Source organism: Loxodonta africana, chromosome 20 (assembly GCF_030014295.1).
Source record: "Loxodonta africana isolate mLoxAfr1 chromosome 20, mLoxAfr1.hap2, whole genome shotgun sequence".
NCBI lineage: Eukaryota > Metazoa > Chordata > Mammalia > Proboscidea > Elephantidae > Loxodonta > Loxodonta africana.
In genome coordinates, this window is record NC_087361.1 from 69,069,159 (window position 1) to 69,091,998 (window position 22,840).

The window sequence follows — 22,840 nt, forward strand, 5'->3', positions numbered from 1 at the left end:
GTGGTGTGTGAAACTCTGAACACTTGTTTATTATGCTATCCCAGCTGGGTTGGGTGGGTGGGTGGGTACAAGTAGCTGTGCCTCCCTGCTTTGGTAGAAGGCAGAGTGCGCAAATGAGGCTGAGGACTGACCCCAGCAAGTCCATTTAAGGGTTTCAACCCCCTTGGCCTCGCCATGCTGGTTTTGTGAAGACAGCTCAAGCTGAGGGTTGAGGGCTTTGTTCCCTTTTCCTCTGGGCAGATTGTGACCCCTAGGAAGAAAGGGAGATGGCTGCTGTCTCAGATGAAACCGTATGAATTCAGACCACGTTCTTTGGCAGTTTATGAGTTCTTATTGGACAGAACACAACCTTCATCTGTGAATGTTCTAGAGGCGCTTACTTTATAAGCACAGAGAATTCAAACTAAAAACCTGTGGGATTGTTAAGCCAAGGACTCAAGATATTGAGATGGACCTATCATGAGTTGAAGGAGTCCCTGAGTGGCACAAATGGTTAAGTGCTCGGCAATAACCAAAAGGTTGGTGGTTCAAATCCACCCAAAGGTGCCATGCAAGAAAAATCTGGCGATCTGCTTCTGAAAAGTCACAGCCGTGAAAACTCTATGGAGCACAGTTCTCTGACACAAAAGGGGTTGCCCTAAGTCAGAATAGACTCTACCACAACTGCTTATTGTGAGTTGTGACTTCTATTTCTCACAGAAATCACTTCTAAATGAGCAACAAAATGTTTGTGCTTACTTTTTAAATCTTTTTTAAATTATTGTAAAAAATACATAGCACAGTGTTTGCCAATTCAACATTTTTCAGGTGGACAGTTGAGTGATATCAAGTACACCAATCACCTTGTGCAATCATCACCCATAATCGCTGCTAAACTTCCCATCACCATCAACAAAAACTCACTGCCTCCTACACCATCGCCCGCCTCCCCGTCCGTCCCGCGTCTGGTAACCCCTGACAAACGCTGGTCTCGCCCGCCTCCCCCTCCGTCCCGTGTCGGGTAACCCCTGACAAACGCTGGTCTCTCTTCTTGATTTTGTTGACAGTAGCAGAAATAGCAGCAGTTGTAGTCATGGCATTAACAGCCATTTACTGGGCCCTTACTACGTGTCAGAAACCCTGGTGGCATAGTGGTTAAGTGCGACGGCTGCTAACCAAGAGTTCAGCAGTTTGAATCTGCCAGGCGCTCGTTGGAAACTCCATGGGGCAGTTCTACTCTGTCCTGTAGGGTCAATTGGAGTTGGAATCGACTTGACGGCAGTGGGTTTGGGTTACTGTGTGTCAGAGGCTTCACTGAACGCTTTAAAAATATTATCTCGTTTAATCTTCATAAAAACAAGGATAGGTCTCTACCACGGAATACTACTAAGAAAGAAAAAGGAATGAATTATTCATACATGCAACAACTTGGGTGAATCTCCAGGCAATTATGCTGAGTGAAAAAAGCCAACCCCAAAAGGTTACATACTGTATAATTCCATTTATATGACATTTTTGATATCATAAAATCGCAGAAATAGAGAACAGATTAGCTGTTGCCAGGGATTGGGGGAGACCCAGGAAGGAGGGAAATGGGTGTGGCTACAGAAAAACAAGAGGGATCTTGTGGTGATGGAAATGCTCTATATCTTGACTGTATCCATGACAATATCCTGGTTCTGAAGCCGTACCAAAGGATTTGCAAAATGTTACCAGCGGGGGAAGCCCAGTAAAGGGTACATGAGATCTGTTTGTACTCAATTTCTTACAACTACATATGAATCTAGAATTTACCTAAAAACCAAAAGTTAAAAAAAAATCCTATAAGGAAACTGAGGCTCAGAGGAGTGAAATCACTTCCACAGCCAGGATTCAAATCCAAGTCTGTCAGGCTCCCAAGCCTAAGTGTTTCAGGACTTGGCTGTATTCCAGGGATAGGGTAAGACGAGAACCCCACAGGCGTTGCAATCCACCAGACCAGCAGCTCACTGGCGTCATAAGCAATTTTGTCATTGGGGACTAGTGTCCTGGAAAGGCTACCAGACACTGGACTGAGGGCTTATTCTGGCAGATCCTATGGGTTAGTGCCTCCGGCTGAGATCTGATTACCAGGCTTTCTCTTCCTGTGTGTGTGCGTGTGTGTGTGTGTGTGTGTACGCGCTCGCGCCTACGTAGTTGTCTATGTTGGTGTCTCTGCATTTCTGTGCATTTGTCAGCTTCTCCACGGATATGTCTGTTTCCGCTTGGGGGAGGGGGAGGTGATGTGCCCTTATATGTGTACAAGTAGGTGTATATGCTATGTTCAGATATACCTGTATCACACCCACGTAACCTGATTCCATTAGGGTAAACCATATGGTAATACCGCCCCCAAAGCAAAGCTGACTAGTGAGCCAGCCTGTCACGAACTAGGTCTGTGTACTGTAGATAAACTGGGTAATTGGACTCTCCACCTCCTCACTCAAAACAAACAGTCACAAACCGCCTACCCCCACATTGGAAGGAAGCTGGCCCCGGTCATCTGGGTACTTGGCTCTAGTGGCCCGCTCTCCTCGATCCTGCAGACAAGGTGAGCGTCTCGGCCGGGCCCGCTCCCTCCCCCGCGGGGACAGGCGCTGCCAGGGCTTATGTAAAGAGGTCACAGCCCGCTCCGCCGCGGGCGCACGCGGATTCCTGCACAGGTGTAGCGACGGCCAGCGTTGTGCGCCGAGCAGGCTCGCCAGCCTTCCCCCAGGCGCGGCTCCACTTCGCCGCCGGCTGCTAATTTATTCTCCTTATCTGCATGTCTGACAGCGGGGTGAGGCCTGGGGAAGGACGGAGCGCCCTCTCCCTTGCTCCCTGCGCCGCCGGGCGGGGGCTCCCCACTCTCGGGGAATGCGCTGTCTGCGCCTCGCCACCGCGCTCCGAGAGCCTCGCCGGGTATGTGTACGCGGGGGCGTGGGCGCCGCGAGGGCTGGGAATTGCGGGGAGGGGGGCGGGGGGCAGGGCGGTGTCGGCGCCGAAGGATGTTAACTCCTTCCTCCCCGGAAGGAGGCCGAGCTCCCGCATCTCGGAGAGCCCCCAACCGCGCGCGCCCCGGAGCTTTCCGAGCAGTCGGCGGGGAGGGCTAAGGGAGAGCTCGGGCCAGGCGGTACGGGGCGTGATGCCGCCGCGGGAGGGCGCCCTCCGCCGCCGCGTCTTCCTTGAAAGTTGGCGAGGGGTTGCGAAGCCCACCGCCGTCGGCAAGGGCGCGTGGCCCCCGGCTACCCTTGATTCGCCCCATTCCTCTTGCAGGGCCAGGCGTGGACGCCGCCGGACCGCTAGGCTTACAGGACCGTAAAGCGCAGGCGGACGTCGGGGCCCCTGCCGGAGGTCGGGTGGGAGCTGGCGCAGGGTAGCTAGATGGAGGCGGCGAGAGGGGGAGCAGGAGCCGGCGGGGAGTAGACCGCGGGCCCCTGGGCTCGCACCTTCCCCGGCGCCTGGGAGCTCGGCGGGCGCGGGGCTGCGGCCAGCGGACCCCCCAGTGCTGCCATGGAGGTGCCGAGCGTCAAGGACTTCCAGTGGAAGCGCCTGGCGCCACTGCCCAGCCGCCGGGTCTACTGCTCCCTGCTGGAGACCGGGGGGCAGATCTATGCTATCGGGGGCTGTGACGACAATGGCGTCCCCATGGACTGCTTCGAGGTCTACTCCCCTGAGGCCGACCAGTGGACCGCTCTGCCGCCCTTACCCACGGCCCGGGCCGGGGTGGCTGTCACCGCCCTGGGGAAGCGGATTATGGTAATCGGGGGTGTGGGCACCAGTCAGCTGCCCCTGAAGGTCGTGGAGATGTACAACATCGATGAGGGCAAGTGGAAGAAGAGGAGCGGGCTGCGCGAGGCAGCCATGGGCATTTCTGTCACGGCCAAAGGCGAGTGGACCAGGGCTGAGGGGGGCAGTGGGGAGGAAGTGGGGAGCCACGAGGAAGGGAGTGAGAACCAACACTGATTTGGGGAACCCACTATTTGATCTCATTTGATCCTCACAATAGACACTAAAACTAGGAATCGACTGGCCTTATTTTACAGATGGGAAAATTGAGTCGCGGGGAGGTGAAGTGTCTAGCAATTCTATCAGACTCCGGAGCTCCACTCCACCGGGTGCCTCCCAGCACGCTAGGCGGGCCAGGCGAGAGGCAAGAGTTGGATCTGTGGGCTGTAAGGTTTAGTGCACTGTCTCTGAAGACATTCAGCATAATGAGGAAGCCTCCCACCCACAAACTCCTCATCCCCTGGAATCTGCCTTGCAGGTGCCACTACCTCCAGGCACCTTTGGGGGTCCTGGGGCTGGACCCCGTCTTTAATATCCTGCCAGCTCCTGGCCTCAGGGAGGAGAGGGAGGAGCTCAGAGGAGGGGCAGTCACTCCATCCTTGTACCATCACCAGGCCCCACTGAGAGGGCTGCTGGCCTTCAACCTCCCTCACCATCTAAGTGGAGACCAGAATGTGCTCCGGCAGGACCCTGCCCTGGTTCTTGGGTTCTCAGGGCATGCTGACCACGGGCTTTAGGATTCTCATTTCACCAGCTCAAACCCCTCATTTCCTTCTGCTAAAACACAAAGAGTTTTATGGGAGATTCCCCAGCAGAAGTTAGGAGGCCTGAAGTTCAGACACGCTTGACTGAGTAGCACAGACTTGAGACTTGCAGGGGAACGTGGCCTTCCGTCCCGCTCTCCTTCCCTTCTCTGCTTCTCTTGCAAAGTCATCCCAGATGCATGCTGGGTCTACTGTAGATCAGCACCCATATTTCCTGAGACCTGCCCTGGTACAGGCCCAGTGCTAGGCCCCAGGGAGGAAGGAAAGACACAGAAGATCTCGTCCTGCCTTCAGGAGCCTGGGTCTGAACCGTGAAGGTAATCAGAAGCTTTAACCCAGAATCCCTCAGGACAGGATGGCCAGTGGGGCCTTCGTGACCTCCTAGTAAGAAAAGATGGAAGGTATGGAGGCCCGTAGGAAAAAAGTGAGGGAAATAGTTCCCCTGTAGCCCCAGGCCTCAAAAAATGGTGCTGAAAGATGAAAAACTAACATGCATTGAGTCCTTACCATGGGTGCTTGTATGTATTAACCTCTTTAATCCCCGCAGCTGGTGCCATGAAATGCTGTTATTATCCTCATTTTAGAGATAAGTATTTTGAGACCCAGAGAGGTTAAGACATTTGCCCAAGGTTACACAGCTAGTAAGTGATGAAACTGAGACTCAAACCCATACAATTGCCTCCCAGTCTATACTCTTAGCTATGCCAGTGAGTGGGTTCAACAGTAGTTTACTAAGCATTTACATGCCTACTGTGTGCCAGACAGTGTACCAGATGCTGGGGCCACCCATTAACAAGTTCTCAAGGACTTAGCAATCTACTGGGAAAAGCAAACAGATTATTTCAGTACCTTTTGTTTTTACGTGGTAAGGAGGGTGATGGAGGATCCATGGGAGGTGCTGAGCAGTATTTGCAGTGGGCTCAAGGACTCCCGAGTGAATCTGAAAAGATGACTAGGAATTGGGCTCCTGAGTGAATGGGAGGATTCCCAGGTGGAAGTGTGTTTCAGGTGACACAAGAATGGGAAGGTAGAGCTTAAAAAAAAAAAAAAAAAATTAAGGTCAATTCCTTCATTGTTAGGCCCCACCTCCAGGCCCTGCTCTAGAATATTTTATATGTGGGGAGGGAAAAAAAAACTGTTGCCGTCGAGTCAATTCCAACTCATAGCGACCCTATAGGATAGAAGAGAACTGCCCCATAGGGTTTCCAAGGAGCAGCTGGTGGATTAAACTGATGACCTTTTGGTTAGCAGCCGAGCTCTTAACAGCTATGCGACCAGGGTTTCCATAGGAAAAAAAAAAAAAAATATATATATATATATATATATATTATGTATGTATAACCAAACCAAAAACCCATTGACATCAAGTCGATTCTGACTCATAACAATCCTATAGGACAGAGTAAAACTGCCCCATAGGGTTTCCAAGGAGCACCTGGTGGAGTCAAACTGCTGGCCTTTTGGTTAGCAGCTGTAGCTCTTAACCACTACACCACCAGAGTTTCCTATACAAGGAGCTCTAGTGGTGCAGTGGTTAAGAGCTTGGCTGCTAATCAAAAGGCCGTCAGTTCGAATCCACCAGCCACTCCTTGGAATCCCTATGGGGCAGTTCTGTCCTGCCCTATAGGGTCGCTATGAGTCGGAATCAACTCAGTGGCAGTGGGTTTTATATACATAAAACATTGGAAAGCAGAACTCACCCCTACAATAACCTGCAAAATAAAGACCTCTAAGAGCCTAAAGTAGTGAGGACTGGCTGCTGGAAGACAGGCTGGTCCCTGGGAAAGAGGGCCCTGCGGGGGACCTGGTTACCTGGCTGGGCTACAGGAGGTACAGAGATGAGGCCGAGGGAAACACAGATGACTTGTGCATCCTCTCTGGTGCAGTGTGTCAGGGTAGGCCCTCCAGAGGCCACCTACAGCCATGCCCATAGAGAATGGGAGGGGACTCATTCCTCTTCTGGGTGCCCAGCTCACTGCTGGGACCACAGAGTCTTCATTTCTGTCCAGCTCTATCACTCAGGCATCTCAGAGCCCGGTGTCCTTTCCTCTGAAGCCTCATCTCTCCCACCTCTCACCATTTCTCTTTCAGTCCAGGGTGCCTCCTGGAGCCCAAGGCCTTCCAATTTCTGAGGGACAATGGCATTCCCCCATGGGGGTGGCAGACAAAGAGAGAACCAATGTGCCCCAAGGCCCAGTGACAGCAGGGCTGAACTCATTCCTAAAGGCCCCAGTGTGGGAATGCCTGGGGGACAAGCACCACTGAGGCCTCAGGGGAATAGCCTTCCTTCTTGGCATCCCCTCTGACTGCTCAGAAAGGAGGAGAATGGAGAGGACAAGACCTGCAGAGGTTGTCCAAGCCTAGACTTCATTGCAGTCTTCACCTATGCAGGGCTTGGTATTCCAGGCTTAACCAAGAACTGGACACCGAGGAAGACTAAGGCATACAGTCTCAACAGGGCTTCAAGAATACCCAGGCTCAACCATGGCAGGGACTGTTAAGGGTGCCATCAACCCCAGTGACATATATTTGTGGCTCACTCTGATGGAGCAGTGGGTGGGAACTTGGCCTGGCCTCAGTGCTGGTGCTCAGGAGTTAACCGAGCCTGGCGTTGGAGGTGATGGGTCCTGGCGGGCTTGTCTCACAGAGTCTGTGAGCTGAGCCAGGGGTTGTGTGTGGCCTTTCTCCTTAGATTACCGAGTGTATGCAGCAGGCGGGATGGGCTTGGATCTCCGGCCCCACAACCACCTCCAACACTATGACATGCTCAAGGACATGTGGGTATCCCTAGCGCCCATGCCCACCCCGAGATATGCTGCCACCTCCTTCCTCCGAGGCTCCAAGATCTATGTGCTGGGTAAGGATGGGTTATCTGGTCCACACCTCCTCTCCTCCCTTCCCTTGAGTCAGTTCTCATGGGAAGCAGGGCCTGTGTGCTGAGCGGTGGCCTTGGCACTGGGGATAGTCATTCTGCCCCACTCCTTAGGGAGCTTGGGTAGCAGTCAGGGGGAGACTCAGCTTCTATCCTCAGGGACTTATTTTTCTGGCAACCTCCACCCCGCTCTGCCCTACTCCTTAGGGAGCTTCCTGTATTCTTGGGTAGCAGTCAGAGGGGGAGACCCAGCTTCTATCCCCAGGGACTTATTTTTCCGGCAACTCCCACCCTGCTCTGGCCTTCAGGGGGACGACAGTCCAAGTATGCAGTCAATGCCTTCGAGGTCTTTGACATCGAGACTCGTTCCTGGACCAAGTTTCCCAACATTCCCTGCAAGCGGGCCTTCTCCAGCTTTGTGACCCTAGACAACCGCTTGTACAGCCTGGGAGGCCTGCGGCAGGGCCGGCTCTACCGGCAGCCCAAGTTCCTGCGGACGATGGACGTGTTTGACATGGAGCAGGGTGAGCTGCCCCCTCAGGGTGCCCCCGTGGAAGCCCTAGCTGCCCACCTCCCTCCTGGCCAATCCCCTTGCCTTACCCCCACCCCATCCGTCCTCTGACAGAGCCATCCATCTACTTGGTAACTGGTAAGGGCCACATACCAAGCTGAGGTGAGCCTTTCTGAAGTCTGAACACATCTTTCCATTCAGGGCCACTTTTAGGGTTAAATTCTTTCATCTGTCCTGGGTCCTTTCGGGTTGGTTGGTTGCTTTTTATCAATGCCTCTTGTGCAAATGATGAATTGGCTGTTGACCAAAAGGTTGACAGTTTGAGTCCACCCGGAGATGCCTCAGAAGGAAGGCCTAGCGATCTACTTCCTAAAAATCACCCACTGAAAACCCTATGGAGTACAGTTCTACTCTGACACACACGGGGTCGCCATGGGTCAGAGTCAACTCGAAGGCAACTGGTTTCCACCTGTTGTCTCTCTTATTACAACATCTGCGCAGGGGCAGGTCCAGGAGGGGTCTTCCCTGCATGGCTGCCTCTGATTAGCCCCTTCCCAAGCTCAGAGCCTGAGAACAGGATCCCTTTGGAGGTAGAACGAGGTGATTCACTGTTGGGGATTTGGAGTCCTCAGAGACGGCACCTTGCATGGGAAAGGGTAGAAGCCATGGAGGGTGTGTCATTTCAAACATCTGGAGACATCAGGTGTGTCCGGAGCCCACAGGGTGAATGGAATGGAGACGCTGCCCAGAGGCAGAGCTATTCAGGGCTCAGTCTGTATTTTTGGGAAGTGGTCGGCATCTAACTCTCTCTCTCTTTCTCTGCGGGGCCTGTAGGGGGATGGCTAAAGATGGAACGCTCCTTCTTCCTCAAGAAGCGGCGGGCAGACTTTGTGGCTGGCTCTCTGAGTGGACGGGTCATAGTGGCCGGAGGACTTGGTAAGGATGGCACTTCCAGGCTGGACTGTATTATGGCTCTGGTGCTTGGCGGGCCTCTGGCACTCTGCACAAGCAGGAAAGGGTATGGCTCCTTGCATACCACCTGCTTACCCATCGATTCCAGAGAACTCAGAACACACCCTTCCCCAGCCTAGGCTTCACATATCCACAAATGGGCCCCAAGGATCATCAAAGACCCAAGGTCTTTCTGCCTTCTTACAAGGGAGAAACTCAGGCCCAGAGAGAATAAGGGACATACTGATAGCCAGTAATTCATCAGGCTGGCTGAGCACAGGTCCCTGGGGCCCTATCCACGACTTAACGGAGACACAGCGTGGAAGAGATTAGCCTTGGTCCTCTTTCTCTCATCTGTCTTTCCTCCTTGGATACCCAGCTCTGTGTGAAAGAGGAAAGCAGTCTATCAAATTATTCTGAGTTAGGAGTTTGATGTACTAGCCCTCCCAGAGATTATTGGGATTTTAAAGAAGGGACTCTAAGGGTGAAAGCCTTAACATCAACAGAAACCCCAACAGGGGAGATAAATTGGCCGCAGGGCTTCCAGGCACCCAGAGAGAACTTTGTGTGGAAGAATTCCCACTTTACCCATCGTGAAAGTAGCCGAGTACGAGCTAGACCTTGTGGGCAGCTTTCTTAGTAAAAAGCAGGAGGGAGGCAATAGTACTCTAAAGACTTCTAGGAAAAGCACCCAGCAAAACCAGTTGCTGTCGAGTCGATTCCAACTCATGGCAATCCCATATGTGTGAGAGTAGAATTCCATAAGGTTTTCAGTGGCTGATTTTTTTGGAAATAGATTGCCAGGCCTTTCTTCCGAGGTGCCTCTGGGTGGATTTGAATCCATAGTCTTTTGGTTAGCAGCCAAGCACTTAGCCATTTGTACTACCCAGGGACTCCAGGGAAAAGGAAGAGTTGGAGAAAATAAAACTTACTCTTAAGGAAATGGAAAGCCTGGGAGAGGGTAGGGGGGCAAAGTGGCTGCTTGACAAAAGCCACCAGCCTAGGACAGGAAAGAGGGAAGGGGAGGTGCCTTGCCTTCTGCTTGTGGGCTTCTGAGGAAGGGGGAGCTGCTGCAGGGTAGCTGGACTCCTTTGTAAGCTCTGACTCCCTTGGTGCTTCCAGGGAACCAGCCCACGGTCCTGGAGACAGCAGAGGCATTCCACCCAGGGAAGAACAAATGGGAGACCCTCCCTGCCATGCCCACGCCCCGCTGTGCCTGCTCCAGCATTGTCCTCAAGAACTGTCTCCTGGCTGTTGGGGGTGTCAACCAGGGTCTGAGCAATGCAGTGGAAGCCCTGTGTGTCTCTGACGCCTAGCTGCCCCTGGGCCCAGCACCTTTGCCCTGGACTCCATCACCCTACTCTTGACCTGAGGAATGGTCTCTTCATAGCAGCTTGGGCTACTTCCCAGGGGTCCAGCTCCTGCCAGTAAGTCAGGCCCTGCGCTTTAAGTGACCACCCTTCCCCTTTAAACTCTACCAACCCCAGAAAACTGTCAGGAGTGCAGACGACTCTACCAGACCCAGGTCGGAGCTAAGCTATCCTCTGGGGAGAGAGAGACCCCAGTTACTGCTCAGAGCTCAGCTATCCTCTGGGGAGGGACCCCTGTTACTGCTCAGGCACAGAAAGGCCCAGAAGTGTCTCCTGCCCCTACTCCTCTGAGCTCCACGCTCTCCCTTGAGTCCCCCTGTGTCTACCTCTCCCCTGCCTCCAGGGCAGGAGGTGGTCTGGGCAGTGCTACCCGGAGGATGAAATATCGCAGTCCTTCCTCCAGCTCTGAACTAGTTTGAGGGTTTCTTGGGATGGAAAATGGGAAAAGGTTGGGAGACCCAGACCCCCCCTTCTCTCCTTTGGTCTTCACCCCTTCCCCACTTGGTGTCAGCTGTGGGCTGGACCTCTTCTACTCAGCAAGAACTGGACTTGGAGCCAGAGGCTGTCCCACTGGGAGGGAAGCCGGTTCACTTGGGCCGGTCCCAGTCAGAGCCTTGGCCAGGAAGGACCCATGCCTCTGGGGGTCCTTGATGGGTATGTGAGGGTAGGAGGGAGCAAACTCCCAGTCCTGGGCCTGCTCCCCCTTCTCTCCTTCCTCCCACTTCTGCCACCCCCTCCCACCAGAGGCCTGACCCTTTTGTCACCGACAGCCCCCAGAGTGTTTTCTGTGTGAAACCTTTTCATTTATACTGTGGCATCAAAATCCACCAGGAATGGATTAATTGCACTCTGGTTAATAGCAGCAGCACAAAGATTAAAATCTATATTCATATCCTCTCTGGCACCCTGGTGCGGTGGTGGGGTGCAAGTTATCCGTGGGTCAAGAAGACTTGATGAAACAACCCCTCTGGCGTTCTCAGGCCCCAAGGACCACCTATCCTTGGCAGCTCCCACTGAAGGGTTGCCTTCAAAACACCCCCAGCAGAATAGCCGGGTATATCCCTTCTCTTATGCATCAAGACTCCAAGCGAACGTTAAGAAAGGTTCATTCATGAACTGTCTTCTGCCTTAGCTTACTCCTCATGTCTAACCTAGATTCATTCAGCTTAAGCTCATTTTTGTCTTGTGCAGACTGGAAAGGGAATTTCTTACTGACTAAGAAACTTGAAGACGGTGCCTCCTTTCAGCATGTATTAACACCTCTTTCTGGTTCCCAGCAATTTTAAAGCACTGTGCTACCACTGGGATCCTGCGATGAATGAGATGCCCTGAAGGGGTTGTGGAGGAGCAGATGACGCAGCACGTGATAGTCTTAATTATTTTTCATGGAGGTGTGAACAGAGGAGGAACCCTTTTTCAGATCTGAGGGTCAGGGAGAGCACCCTCAAGGAAGTAACACCACTACGGAGCCTGCAAGGACTAGTAGGACCTGGGTCTTTAAGGGGTAGGGATTTTTTTCGCCCTTTCTCTGGGCACTTGGACTTTGCCCTTACTTGGGCCCTAGAAGGGCTCTGCCACCTGCTGGCAGCCTTTCCTCCCCACCTGGGTTTTGAGGCATCATCCTGTGGCCACTGGTGCCCCCTGGTGAGAGCAGAGCAGACTGCAGCAAGCCCTTCCCTTTTGCTTCCAACCAGTTGGCAACTCTGACTCATGGCGGCCCGTGGGTGTCAGAGTAGAACCATGATCTATAGGGTCCTCGATGGCTGAGATTTTGGAAGTAGTTCACCAGGGCTTTCTTCCAAGGCATCTCTGGGTGGCCTCAAACCTCCAACTTTTCAGTTAGCAGCCAAGCATATCAACCATTTGCAGCGCCCAGGGACTCCTCCCTATTGCTTCTAGATCCCACTATTTTTGGTTACAGCTGCTTGGAGTAACAGAAGATGGGGCTGGAGGAGCTGCAGATATTATGAAGGAGGAAACAGCATGCTAGGAGAATCGGGTCCACAGTTCAGCCCTGGGATCGTCTCCCCATTCCACTTCCTTTTCTGCACATCTCCCTCCCATCCTCCCCAATCCCCTCACCAGGAAAGATGTTTACAAACTGACAACAGGGCTGCGTCCATCCCCTCCAAGAGGAAACCAAGCTTTGGGGTGTCTTTCTAAGCATACACAACAGTACCATATCCAGATGGGACTAAGGTGTTTTAAAGTGGTCAGAACCTTAGGGACACCAAACCAAACCTGTTGCTTTCAAGATTATTCCGATCCATAGCGACCCTATAGGACAGAGTAGACTACCCCATAGGGTTTCCAAGGAGTGCCTGGTGGATTCCAACTGCCGACCTTTTGGTTAGCAGCCAAGTTCTTAACTGCTGTGCCACCAGGGCTCCCTTAGAAGTACCAAACCAAACCCAGTGCCGTCGATTCCGACTCATAGCGACCTTATAGGACAGAGTAGAACTGCCCCATAGAGTTTCCAAGGAGCGCCTGGCAGAGTCGAACTGCCAGCCCTTTGGTTAGCAGCCGTAGCACTTAACCACTACCCCACCAGGGTTTCCTTTAGAAGTACAGCCAGCACTAAATGGTTCTTCCCATTTTCAGAGGTGGGGGGTCGCCCCTGGAGCCTGTGAGGTAAGTAGGGCTGGTGCTGGTACGTGCTGTGGACTTACTTTTGGAGGCCCATTCTGGGAAGATTCTGGGGAGCCTCAACAAGGAGTGAGGGAAATGTGGATTGTCCTTGTTAAACCGTGTGGCCCCATACCTTACATCACCACAGAGGCAGCACAGGATCTGGGGTCCAAGATGCACACTTCCCTTTACAGGCTCTCCATTCACCATCCCGCTCTTGGAAGTCCCCGCGTCTTTTTTCATTTCCCCGTCTGTGTAAGAGGAGCAGTAATAATGCCGTCTGACAGGGTGCTAAGGCATCCGCTTCAATCTGCAGATCAACTCTGAAGTAGGTAGTATCCTCCCCATTTTGCAGATGAGAACACTGAGGCTGGACTTGGAGAGGTTGTATAACTTGTGCAATGTCAAGGGCTAGTGAGTGACTGAGCCAGGAGTGATTCCAGAACTGTGACCACAGCACTGCATTGCCCACATGGACCAGCACAGAGGAAAGGCAGGGCAGTCAGCTCCAGTGCTCTGTGACGGGCTTCTAAATGGCAGCCGGGGAGGGTGGAGACTTGGTTTTCCAAAGAGTGAGCGTAAGGATTTGCAAGGAAAGGTTAGGAAAGGCTCTCTGAAGAGAAAAGAGCACAGAGCATCCCTAAATTTATCTTCTAGCTTTTTCATTCCATTGGCTATTTCTTTGAATGGTGACATCAATGTTAATATTTCAGACATTAACACGTGCCTGGCAGGGAGCTAGACTTAGGATTCTTGCCTTTCAGCACCTGCAACCTTGGGAAGGAGACAGGACTAAACCTGCAGTTACTATTTGATAGATTAATTGCTGGCCTTTGCCAGCACTACCCAGAGGTGCCCTACCCAGTGGGGGCTGCAGAGAGCAGAGGACCCCCTGAGGCAGTCAGGGCAGGTTTCTGAAAAATAAATCTCAAACTGCACTTTGAAAGAAGCAGAAGACCAGCCAGGCAGAGGAGGAGAGGGCCTTTGAAGCAAGAGGGACCTGAGATCAAATCATGATTGTTATGTACTGGTTGTCTCATGTTGGGTACATAGCTTAACCTCTCTGAGTCTTAGTTTCCTTATTCGTAAAACGGGCAAAATAAGGCCACACTTATGAAGATGTTGTTGTTGTTAGGTGCCTTCAAGTCCGTTTTGACTCACAGCAACCACAGAGTAGAACTGCCTCATAGGGTTTTCTTGACCTTAATCTTTATGGAAGCCGATGGACAGGACGATTTGCCCACAGAGCGGCTGGGTGTGTTCAAACTGCCAACTTTCCACATCAGTAAATAAGGGTTTAACTGATAGCACCACCAAATCAAAACTGTTGCCATCAAGTCGATCCTGACTCACAGCAACCCTGTAGGACAGAACAGAACTGCCTCATGGGGCTTTCTAGGCAGTAAACTTCATGGAAGCAGACGGCCACATCTTTCTCCTGGAGAGCGCCTCATAGGTTTGAACCACCGGCCTTTTGGTTAGCAGCCAAACACTTAACCACTGTGCCAGCAGGGCTACTTTATGAGGATAAGGGCTACCTTAAAAAATAAAAAAATAAAAGTTGCTATAGAGTGAATTCCAACTACGGCGAACCCAAGTGTGTCAGGGTAGAACTGTGCTCCACAGGGTTTTCAACGGCTGTAATCTTTCAAAAGTAGATTGCCAGGCCTTTCTTCTAAGCTGCTCACTTCGCTGTTTGTGCCGCTCAGGGACTCCTAAGAGGTGCCTTCTACACATAGATGATTTGCATAAATGTGGTGAGTAGCTGCCTTATTTTTGCTGTTGAGGTAGGGGTAGAGGTCTTCTCAAGCCCCATGAGGGAAAGGCTTTGCTTATTTGGGTGACAGTAGGCAGAGGATACTCTGGGGGGGAGGGTGTGTCTTGCGCACACACACACTCACACACACAGAGCTGGGGCCTCAGGCTCAAAATCATTTTAATTCGGAGGGTGAGTTTGCTGCAAAATTACACAGTCCACCCAACCCAGGACCATCTGTTGCCTTGGATGGTTTGCACGCAGCTGCCTCCCTCCAGAACCCTGCTGCGTGGCTGGCCATAAGGGCTAGAAGGACATTGCACCCTCAGATCCCTAAGAGCTTGGGAAAGAAGCCCCGTGACTTCCACATGTTAAGAACTTCTGAGCTTCGTCCGTAAGGAGGAAACCTGGTCTTTCTCACCTACCTTCATAGCCAATGGTTACTTGAAGGCAAGAACTGGGAAAGGATCTCGGAGCCCCAGTCCCAGTCCCTACTTCAGCCAGATGGAACTCTGAGTTCCTCAGACAGCTTCTCTTTACCATGCAAAGGCCCCAGCCACCTACCTCCTCCAAAGAGAAAACAGTTGGCAGATGACTCACAGGGTCAGGGGGTGAGGGACTGGAGGCTGGGAAGTGTCTCAAGACTTGGTATCTCAGTGACACTTCAGTGCAGTTGGGTTTTCTGGGAGATTGGAGAGAAATGTGTTCTTCTCCCCTCGTCCTTGAGGGGTCCCTGCCTGCCGACACCACAGACAGCAGGGGTCTCCCAACCAACACAAAATGGGCCTTGATCCTAATCTCAGCTTAGCACATCATATTCTTAGAAACAAACATTTTTAACCAAACCAGTTGCCATCAAGTTAACTCTGACTCACGGTGACCCCATGTGTGTCAGAGCAGAACTGAGCTCCGTAGGGTTTTCAATGGCTGATTTTTTGGAATTAGATCACCAGGCCATTCTTCCAAGTTCTCCTTCTTTGTCCCATGGCCACCACCACAGTTCAGACCCTCACTGCCCCTCATGAGAATAGCTTCAGTAGCCTCCCAACCCCGGTTCCCCCACACCCAGGCTAGCTCTCTTCCAAGCCACGCTCTGCATTGCTGCTAAATTCCCTCTGGCCTTTCAGAAATCTTTCTCCTCTACAAATCCGACTGTATCGTTTCTGAGCTGTAAAATCCTGCCACAGCTTCCCCTGCCCCTCCAGGTAATTCCCAGCTCTTGACTTTCTCTCCAAGCAGCCCTGGTGGCTCAGTGGTTAAGCACTTGACTGCTAATGGGAAGGTGAGCAGCTCAGGCCCGTCAGCCGCTCGCTCTGCAGGAAAAAGCTGTGGCAGTCTGCTTCTGTAAAGAGTACAACTTTGGAAATCCTATGGGCATTTCTACTCTGGCCTGTAGGGTCACTGCAAGTGAGAATTGACTTGATAGCAATGGGTTGTTAACGGGACTTGGTCTCTAAGGCCCTCCACAAAGATCCCACCTTCCAGCCTCCCCTCTTCACCTCTGCCCTGGGTTCCCACGGGAGACAGAGATGATTTGGGAGCGAGGAGTTTCCTGAACGCACCCCCTGCTCCTGTCTCCCTGTCCTGGCATGACCTGTCTCCTCCTCCTGGAGCGTCCCTGCCCTGGTACCTGGTGAACTAAGCCAGTCTCCCCACCCCACCTGAGTCTCACCCACCACAGGACTTCTGAGACACTCCTCTAGGATCCGACCACATCATATACAAGCCAGCGGAGTGCTGGGCACGTTTCTAGGTAAGCTATAAACAAGCAGAGAACAGCAGAATTGAATGAAAGAAATCCCTGAGCTCAGAGACTGCATCGGCTTTGAGAGGAGCCCTTGAGACACTTCCTCTTCCTCTGAGCCCCACTCTGGTCTGTGGCCTACCCAAAGCCACAGTGTATGATACAGATCTAGGCAATAAACATTAATTCAAATCCTCCTGCTTGGGGATGTGGTTTCCACCCTGGTTTGTCCTGGACACGCACAGGAGTGACAGGTCAGAACCGGGTTTTTCATGAGCTGTGGGTGGCAGCCAGTCAATGCACCCAGCCTGGTAATAACAGCTCCCTCCCCACCAGATAAAGACCCTGTTGGCGCAATGGTTAAGCAATCAGCTGCTAGCCAAAAGGTCAGAGGTTTGAACCCACCAGCTCCTCTACAGGAGAAAGATGCATCAGCCTGCTTCCATAAAGATTACAGCCTTGGAAACCCTATGGGGCAGTTCTACTCTGTCTATAGGGTCACTATGAGTCAGAATCCACTCAACAGCATTGGGTTTCACCCACCAGACTGTGCTAGTGCCACCCAAGACCGAGAGAAATGTGGGCTCCCGCCCCCCCAGCCAAGGGCGAGAAACTGGTGACCCAGCTAAAGAATGTGCTTTGCTTGGAGTTTACATTCCAGGATCAGCTTGGGAGGCCAAGGGCTCAGGTTGCCAGTGCGAGCCAGGCACTGGGAAGTGGGTGGCATTGGGCAGACTTCCTCCCACCCCACCAACCCCCGGGTACATCTCCATGCCCTGCAGGGTCATTCCTGTGCCTCGCTGGGTGCAGGGTGGCAGCTAGGGAGTCAGGGCCTGGGGAGAAGACACCCCCCACCTTCACAGGGATTACATGTAAACGGAGTGTGAAGTGCCAGCCCTGAGCCACAACACCCAACCCCAGGAAGTCCCTGGCTGCTGGGGAGCACTTAACAGTTTATAAAGAGCTTCTGGAGTCCCTGAGTGGTGCGAACAGTTAATGCTCTGCTGCTAACTGAAAGGCTGGCAGTTCAAGTCCACCCAGAGTTACCTCAGAAGAAAGGCCTGGCCATCTACTTCCAAAAAGTCACCCATTGGAAACCCTGCGGAGCACAGTTCTGCTCTGACACACGTGGGGTCACCGTGAGTCAGGTTGGTTTGCCAACAGCTGGTTTTAATTTAAGGCACTCCCATATTCAGTCTCCTTTGACCAATTACGGCGCGCTGGTGGCGCAGCAGTAAGGCATTGGGCTGCTTTGAATCCACCAGCCGTTCCTTGGAACCCCCTACTCTGTCCTATGGGGTCACTATGAATCGGAACTGATGGCAGCTGATTTGGTTTGGGTTCTTTTGACCAGTTAGGCACTGAGGCCTAGAGAGACTGACTCACTTGCCTGAGGTCAGAATGAGCGGCAAAGCTGGAGGTAGAGCCCCATCCTCTGACTTCTCCTCTGGGGCTCGTGTACCCCCGCCTCACCTACAGCAACAGCCTCTGTTCACTCAGATCTACCCCAAGCACCCAAATTCCCAGGTCAGTGAAGGATCAATAAAAGAGTGGGCATGCAGGCCGCAAATCACTCACCCAGACTCACCCCCTCTATTTCTGGATGGCTAAAAAGATGTTAAGGGGCACTGGTGGCACGGCGGCTAAGCACTCGGTTGCTAACTGAAAAGTGCGTGGCTTCCACCCACCAGCCACTCCACGGGAGAAAGACGTGGCAATCTGCTTCCGTAAAGATTAAACTCATTGCTGTAGAGTCGATTCCAATTCATAGCAATCCTGTAGGGCAGAGTAGAACTGCCCCCTAGGGTCTCCAAGGCTGTAGATCTTTATGGAAGCAGACTGCCACATTCGTTTCCTGGGGAGGAGGCTGGTAGATTTGAATCACCTACCTTTTGGTTAGCAGCCGAGCTCGTTAACCACCGAGCCCCCATGGCCACCAAGGACTGTGACTAACATTACCCGATAAGCAAAGTAAGCACGTGATTAGGGCATCAACAAAACAGGGGCACCAGTTGTCCAAAGTAAAAATCCATAGACACCGAGCAGACAGGACACAAGGAAAAGTGAGTGCCACAGTGGAAGGGGACTGGCAGGGCACTGAACGAAACTGATACCAGCTCCAGCCCATGAGAATGTGCCAACCGGAAATGAAGGTCACGCACGGCCCCGAGGGCGCCCACGCACAAGGTCGTTTAAGCTGTGAGGCCCCACCACTTCAACACCTTCACTGACATCTGTCTCTTATGGTCCCCTCCCATGTAATTGAAACTCCTTATCTCTGTGAGTCTCTGGGGAGTATACTGTTTCTTTCTATTAAACAAGAGGTGGGGTGGGGCTATGGAGGCCAACTCTTCCTACATTCACCCAATATGCAATTGGACCCAAGATGAGCCATTACTGGGTAAGGGCGGATTATATTAATAGATAACAGCTCTCTGATCCATTTTGAGAGAAGCATCTTGTACATTCATGTCTGCTGATCCAGAAACTCCAGCCAAGAGGGCCAGCAAAGCTCTTTGCCATGATACGAACACAAGGGTATGCTCTTGCCTCTTGCGCATGTCCTGGCAAACATCTGAGAAGAACTCCAATCCCTGATGACGTGCAAAAGCGAGGGAACTGGAGTAAGTCGACCACTGCAATGTATTCAATCAAGTTACTTTTTAACTGTATAGCATTTATGTACAGAGTTATAAGTCCTAAGTTTTGTAAACAGTAATATTTATAACTTTAACTTTAGAATATGTTTGGCATACAGGTGGATAGAATCTAGCATACATTTAATATAATAGGAACATGGGTCATAATTTAATACCAACACAGCAAATGTCCAAAAAATACTGGAAATAATAATTTTCATTTAACATGAAAAATTTTAATTTATGTATCAAGTAAGTTTCATTTTTTATTGCCTGTTGCATGGGACACAGTGCTTGATATTACTCTGTATGTGCTGATAAATGAGGTATTGGGCACATTAAAAGGATGAAAAAATTCTGTATTTATCGTGCAAATTACGTTTCTGTTTTGGACCAATAAGAGTGTTCTAAGTTCGTCTTCCAAGAAAGCAGCTAAGGGCGTTTATGAGAACATTATGCTTACATTTTACCAGAATATTTACGTATTTCTGTATAAGGAAACTGAACGGTGCCTCGAGGAAATAAATGCAGATTTAGATAATAAGAATTATACAAATGCACTTTATCTTCCATTTACCTTCAGACTGGCTTTCTTTTAAGAAATTGATTGATATTGCTATGACTCACAGAACAAGCTTGTTTGTCAAGGAGTAGTGCTAGTATTACTAGTATGTATCTCTGAATGTGGGAGTTGAACAATTCCGCAAAGAAATAAAATGTACATTTTATACATTTTGCATACAATAACAATTATATTTTCCTTTTCATTTCAGACTGATTGGGTATAATCTCACATTCAGTTCTCTCTCTCTCTTTCTCTCTGTCTCTCTGTCTCTGTCTCTCTGTCTCTGTCTCTCGACCACAGAAGAGGGCACCAGCGACACTATAAAAACGGGACAGGTGACGCATCTGGTCCTGTCCTGTGCAAAGCGAACCAAACACGTCTTCAGATTGAGTGTACCCTTGTGTTGCTCTTGCCCCTGTCGGGTATCAGACGTCGTCCAACCAACTGTGAAGACGCAGCATCAAAGGAGGGAAAGTGAGCACGCAAGTTTATAAGTAGTATTTCAAAATGAAAACACTGGTGGCAATCTGCCAAGGGCCCGTCAACAAATATTGTAAGACAAACGAATGAAATTACTTCAGACTGCCTTGTAAGTACTATTTCTTTTGGCAATCTCAGGCTTGAAGAACAAAATTACAGGTTCCAAATCAATTTTTTTTTAACTTACTAATTTTCAAATATAAATTTTTGTGTTAATGTCCAAACTCGAATGTAAATCTCATTTTATAAAATTTACTTGTTTCATAAATTTTAACTATTTTCAATTATTCAAATGTATTTGCTACCGTAGAATCAAATTTAAAAAGTGATGAAATTCTGTACCTAAGTAAAATGAAACAGCAGCCATTAAGTGGAACAAAAAAAGAAAGCTCACAGGAGATAAAAAGACGAGGATTTTTGAATCCCTAAAGACAACTCCAAAATTAACTTCCTTTTCAAAACATAATGAATCAAGAGACTTATTTTATCGAACGTTCAAGTTTAATGGGTGAGAGCCGTACTAGTACCGCTATGCTGAAATGACTAAAAGCAACACTAATATAACATCATTTGTTCCAAATTCTGCATTCATTCTTTACTGTAGTAAAAAAAAATTAATAATGGTCTAGAAAGTAAAACTATTTTAGAATCTGAAAGTGTCTCATTTGCAGACCCCATAAATAACAGAAATACAAATTCTGCTTTTTGGAATAATTTTTCTTCTAATGATGTAAATGATTGTTTCGAAAGAGGGCCAAGTGATTGTCAGCATAACAGTGGACTGTTTGAAAATTCGTGTTTAAAATTTCTGGATGGTAAACAAGCAAGGTTCTGCAGCCAGAATATATTTCTAGGGTGTAAAGCTAATGGTGGAAATTATAAGAGGGAGTGGCTACTGTACTCTCCATCAGTCAGCTCTGTGTATCGTTTTGTTTGCAAACTGGTCAGTCCTAAATCATCTAACTCTCGATTTGCTACAGGTGGATTTAGTGATTGGTGCAACTTGAATATGATTGACAAACATGAAAACAGTTCAATTCACAGAGATCGTATGTTGCCATATTTAAACCAGAGACATGGTTTTGGCTTAACTCACAGACTGGAAACACAAATTCGTGAAGAATGTCAATATTGGAAAGCCGTTTTGTGACGTGTTATTGCTGTCATTGTAACAGTGGCTAAATGTGGACTATCTTTTTGAGGAAGAAATTATTTGTCAGGTCCCCACAAAATGGAAATTTTTGGTGTTTACTTGATCTTGTTGTTCAGTTTGATCCATTTTTAGCAGGTCCCATCTCAAAATATGGTAACACAGGAAAGGGCAACCCATCATATATACCTAAAACACATATGAAGAAGTAAGAAGGTTCAAACAACTATTTTCAGTGAAATAAGTAGGGCTCAATATTTCAGTTTGTCTGTAGATTCCACTCCTGGTCTTTGTCATACAGATTAGCTGTTTTAAGATACGTATCTCCAACAGGTGGAAAATCTATCTAACGATTTACCACATTCACTAGCTTAAAAAGTCATACCGGTGAAGAAATTGCAAATCACGTACTTTTACATGCAGTTTTCAAACCTGATTTTTCTAAGTGCAGAGGCCAGTCCTATGACGATGCAGCCCATATGTCAGGGCATTATAAAGGCAGCAACAGAACATTTTAGGACGTAATGAATATGCCATTTTCATGCCATGTGCTGTGCATTCCCTTAATCTTGTCCAGAAGCAATTGATCTTTCTTCTACTGCTCTGCACCCTGCACATTTTTTCCACCTCTATTCACCGATGAGAAGTTCTTAAAACATATTTAGGCAACACTCGAGTATTAAAATGTCTTTGTAATGCACGTTGGGAAACGCATGCTGTAGAAATGAGTGCAATCCTGGAATCGTACACTCAGGTTCTAGGTGCCTTAGAAAATATTGCTGAAGGCCAGACACAAAAGGAGACATCAAAAGAGAAGCTGAAAACATCGCCAACAAAATGCAGGCACTAGAGCTGATTTATGTTGACTGTGTGGAGTAATATACTGCAGCATTTTCATCAGACGAGTCCATCTCTCCACAATTCAGAAATAAATGTAAAGACACGCACAGATCTCTACCGGTCGTTAACAGGGTATTTACATAATTTAAGAGATTTTGAAAACACGACGAAACCAGTACTGCCAAATACTGATTATCAAGCAGTTCACTGTTGAAAAAGCATTAAAGAAACAAGTAAATGATGGAAGTTCCCCAGAAGTATTGAGCTCCAGGGATCAGTTTTGTGTAACCACATACTACATCATCATGACACACGTGAATCCTGCATAAAAAGAAGGGTGAAAGGGTTTGAAGTTCTTTCAAATTGATTTTCCTTCTTAAACGATGGGGCTATACCTGATGAAGAATGCTGAAGGCATCTGAGAAATTAGTGCAGGCTCACCCCAAGGACTTAAATACCAGTCTTTACGGAGAAGTGGGACAATTTCATTCTTACATGAGGACTAAGTTTACAGGTTCAGGAGAGACACATTTTACTCATGTCGGCATGTATGATTCCATAATAGAAGATAAAATACGATGCGTGTTTTTCAATGTTGGCATTGCTTCATGTGTATTCCTAACTTTAATGATCACAAACTGCACAACAGAAAGCTCGTATACGTCCATAAAGAGACTGAGAAACCCTCAGCGTACAACAGTGGTTCGGGAAAGGCTTCATTCGCTATCCTTAGTATGTATGGAAGTAGATGTTATTCAGCAGCTTAATTGTGATGAAATCACTGAGGAATTTGTAAGAGCAAAGA

The 22,840-nt window shown here is 49.6% G+C and overlaps 1 protein-coding gene across 1 annotated transcript; it reads left to right on the forward strand.

Annotated features, from left to right (window-relative positions):
• The first annotated feature begins 3,489 nt into the window (after positions 1–3,489).
• Positions 3,490–10,179, forward strand: KLHDC8A (kelch domain containing 8A). Its single transcript, XM_003410260.4, has 5 exons — positions 3,490–3,865; positions 7,222–7,386; positions 7,710–7,925; positions 8,747–8,848; positions 9,986–10,179. Exons 1-5 carry the CDS (start codon positions 3,490–3,492, stop codon positions 10,177–10,179), a joined length of 1,053 nt encoding a protein of 350 aa, XP_003410308.1.
• The last annotated feature ends 12,661 nt before the right edge of the window (positions 10,180–22,840 follow it).

Excerpts from the sequence above, each read along its gene's own strand:
- KLHDC8A (XM_003410260.4), top strand. The coding sequence starts at position 3,490 with ATGGAGGTGCCGAGCGTCAAGGACTTCCAGTGGAAGCGCCTGGCGCCA. Across the intron at positions 7,387-7,709 it reads CTCCAAGATCTATGTGCTGG|GGGGACGACAGTCCAAGTAT; the intron begins GTAAGGATGGGT and ends TCTGGCCTTCAG. Across the intron at positions 8,849-9,985 it reads CATAGTGGCCGGAGGACTTG|GGAACCAGCCCACGGTCCTG; the intron begins GTAAGGATGGCA and ends TGGTGCTTCCAG.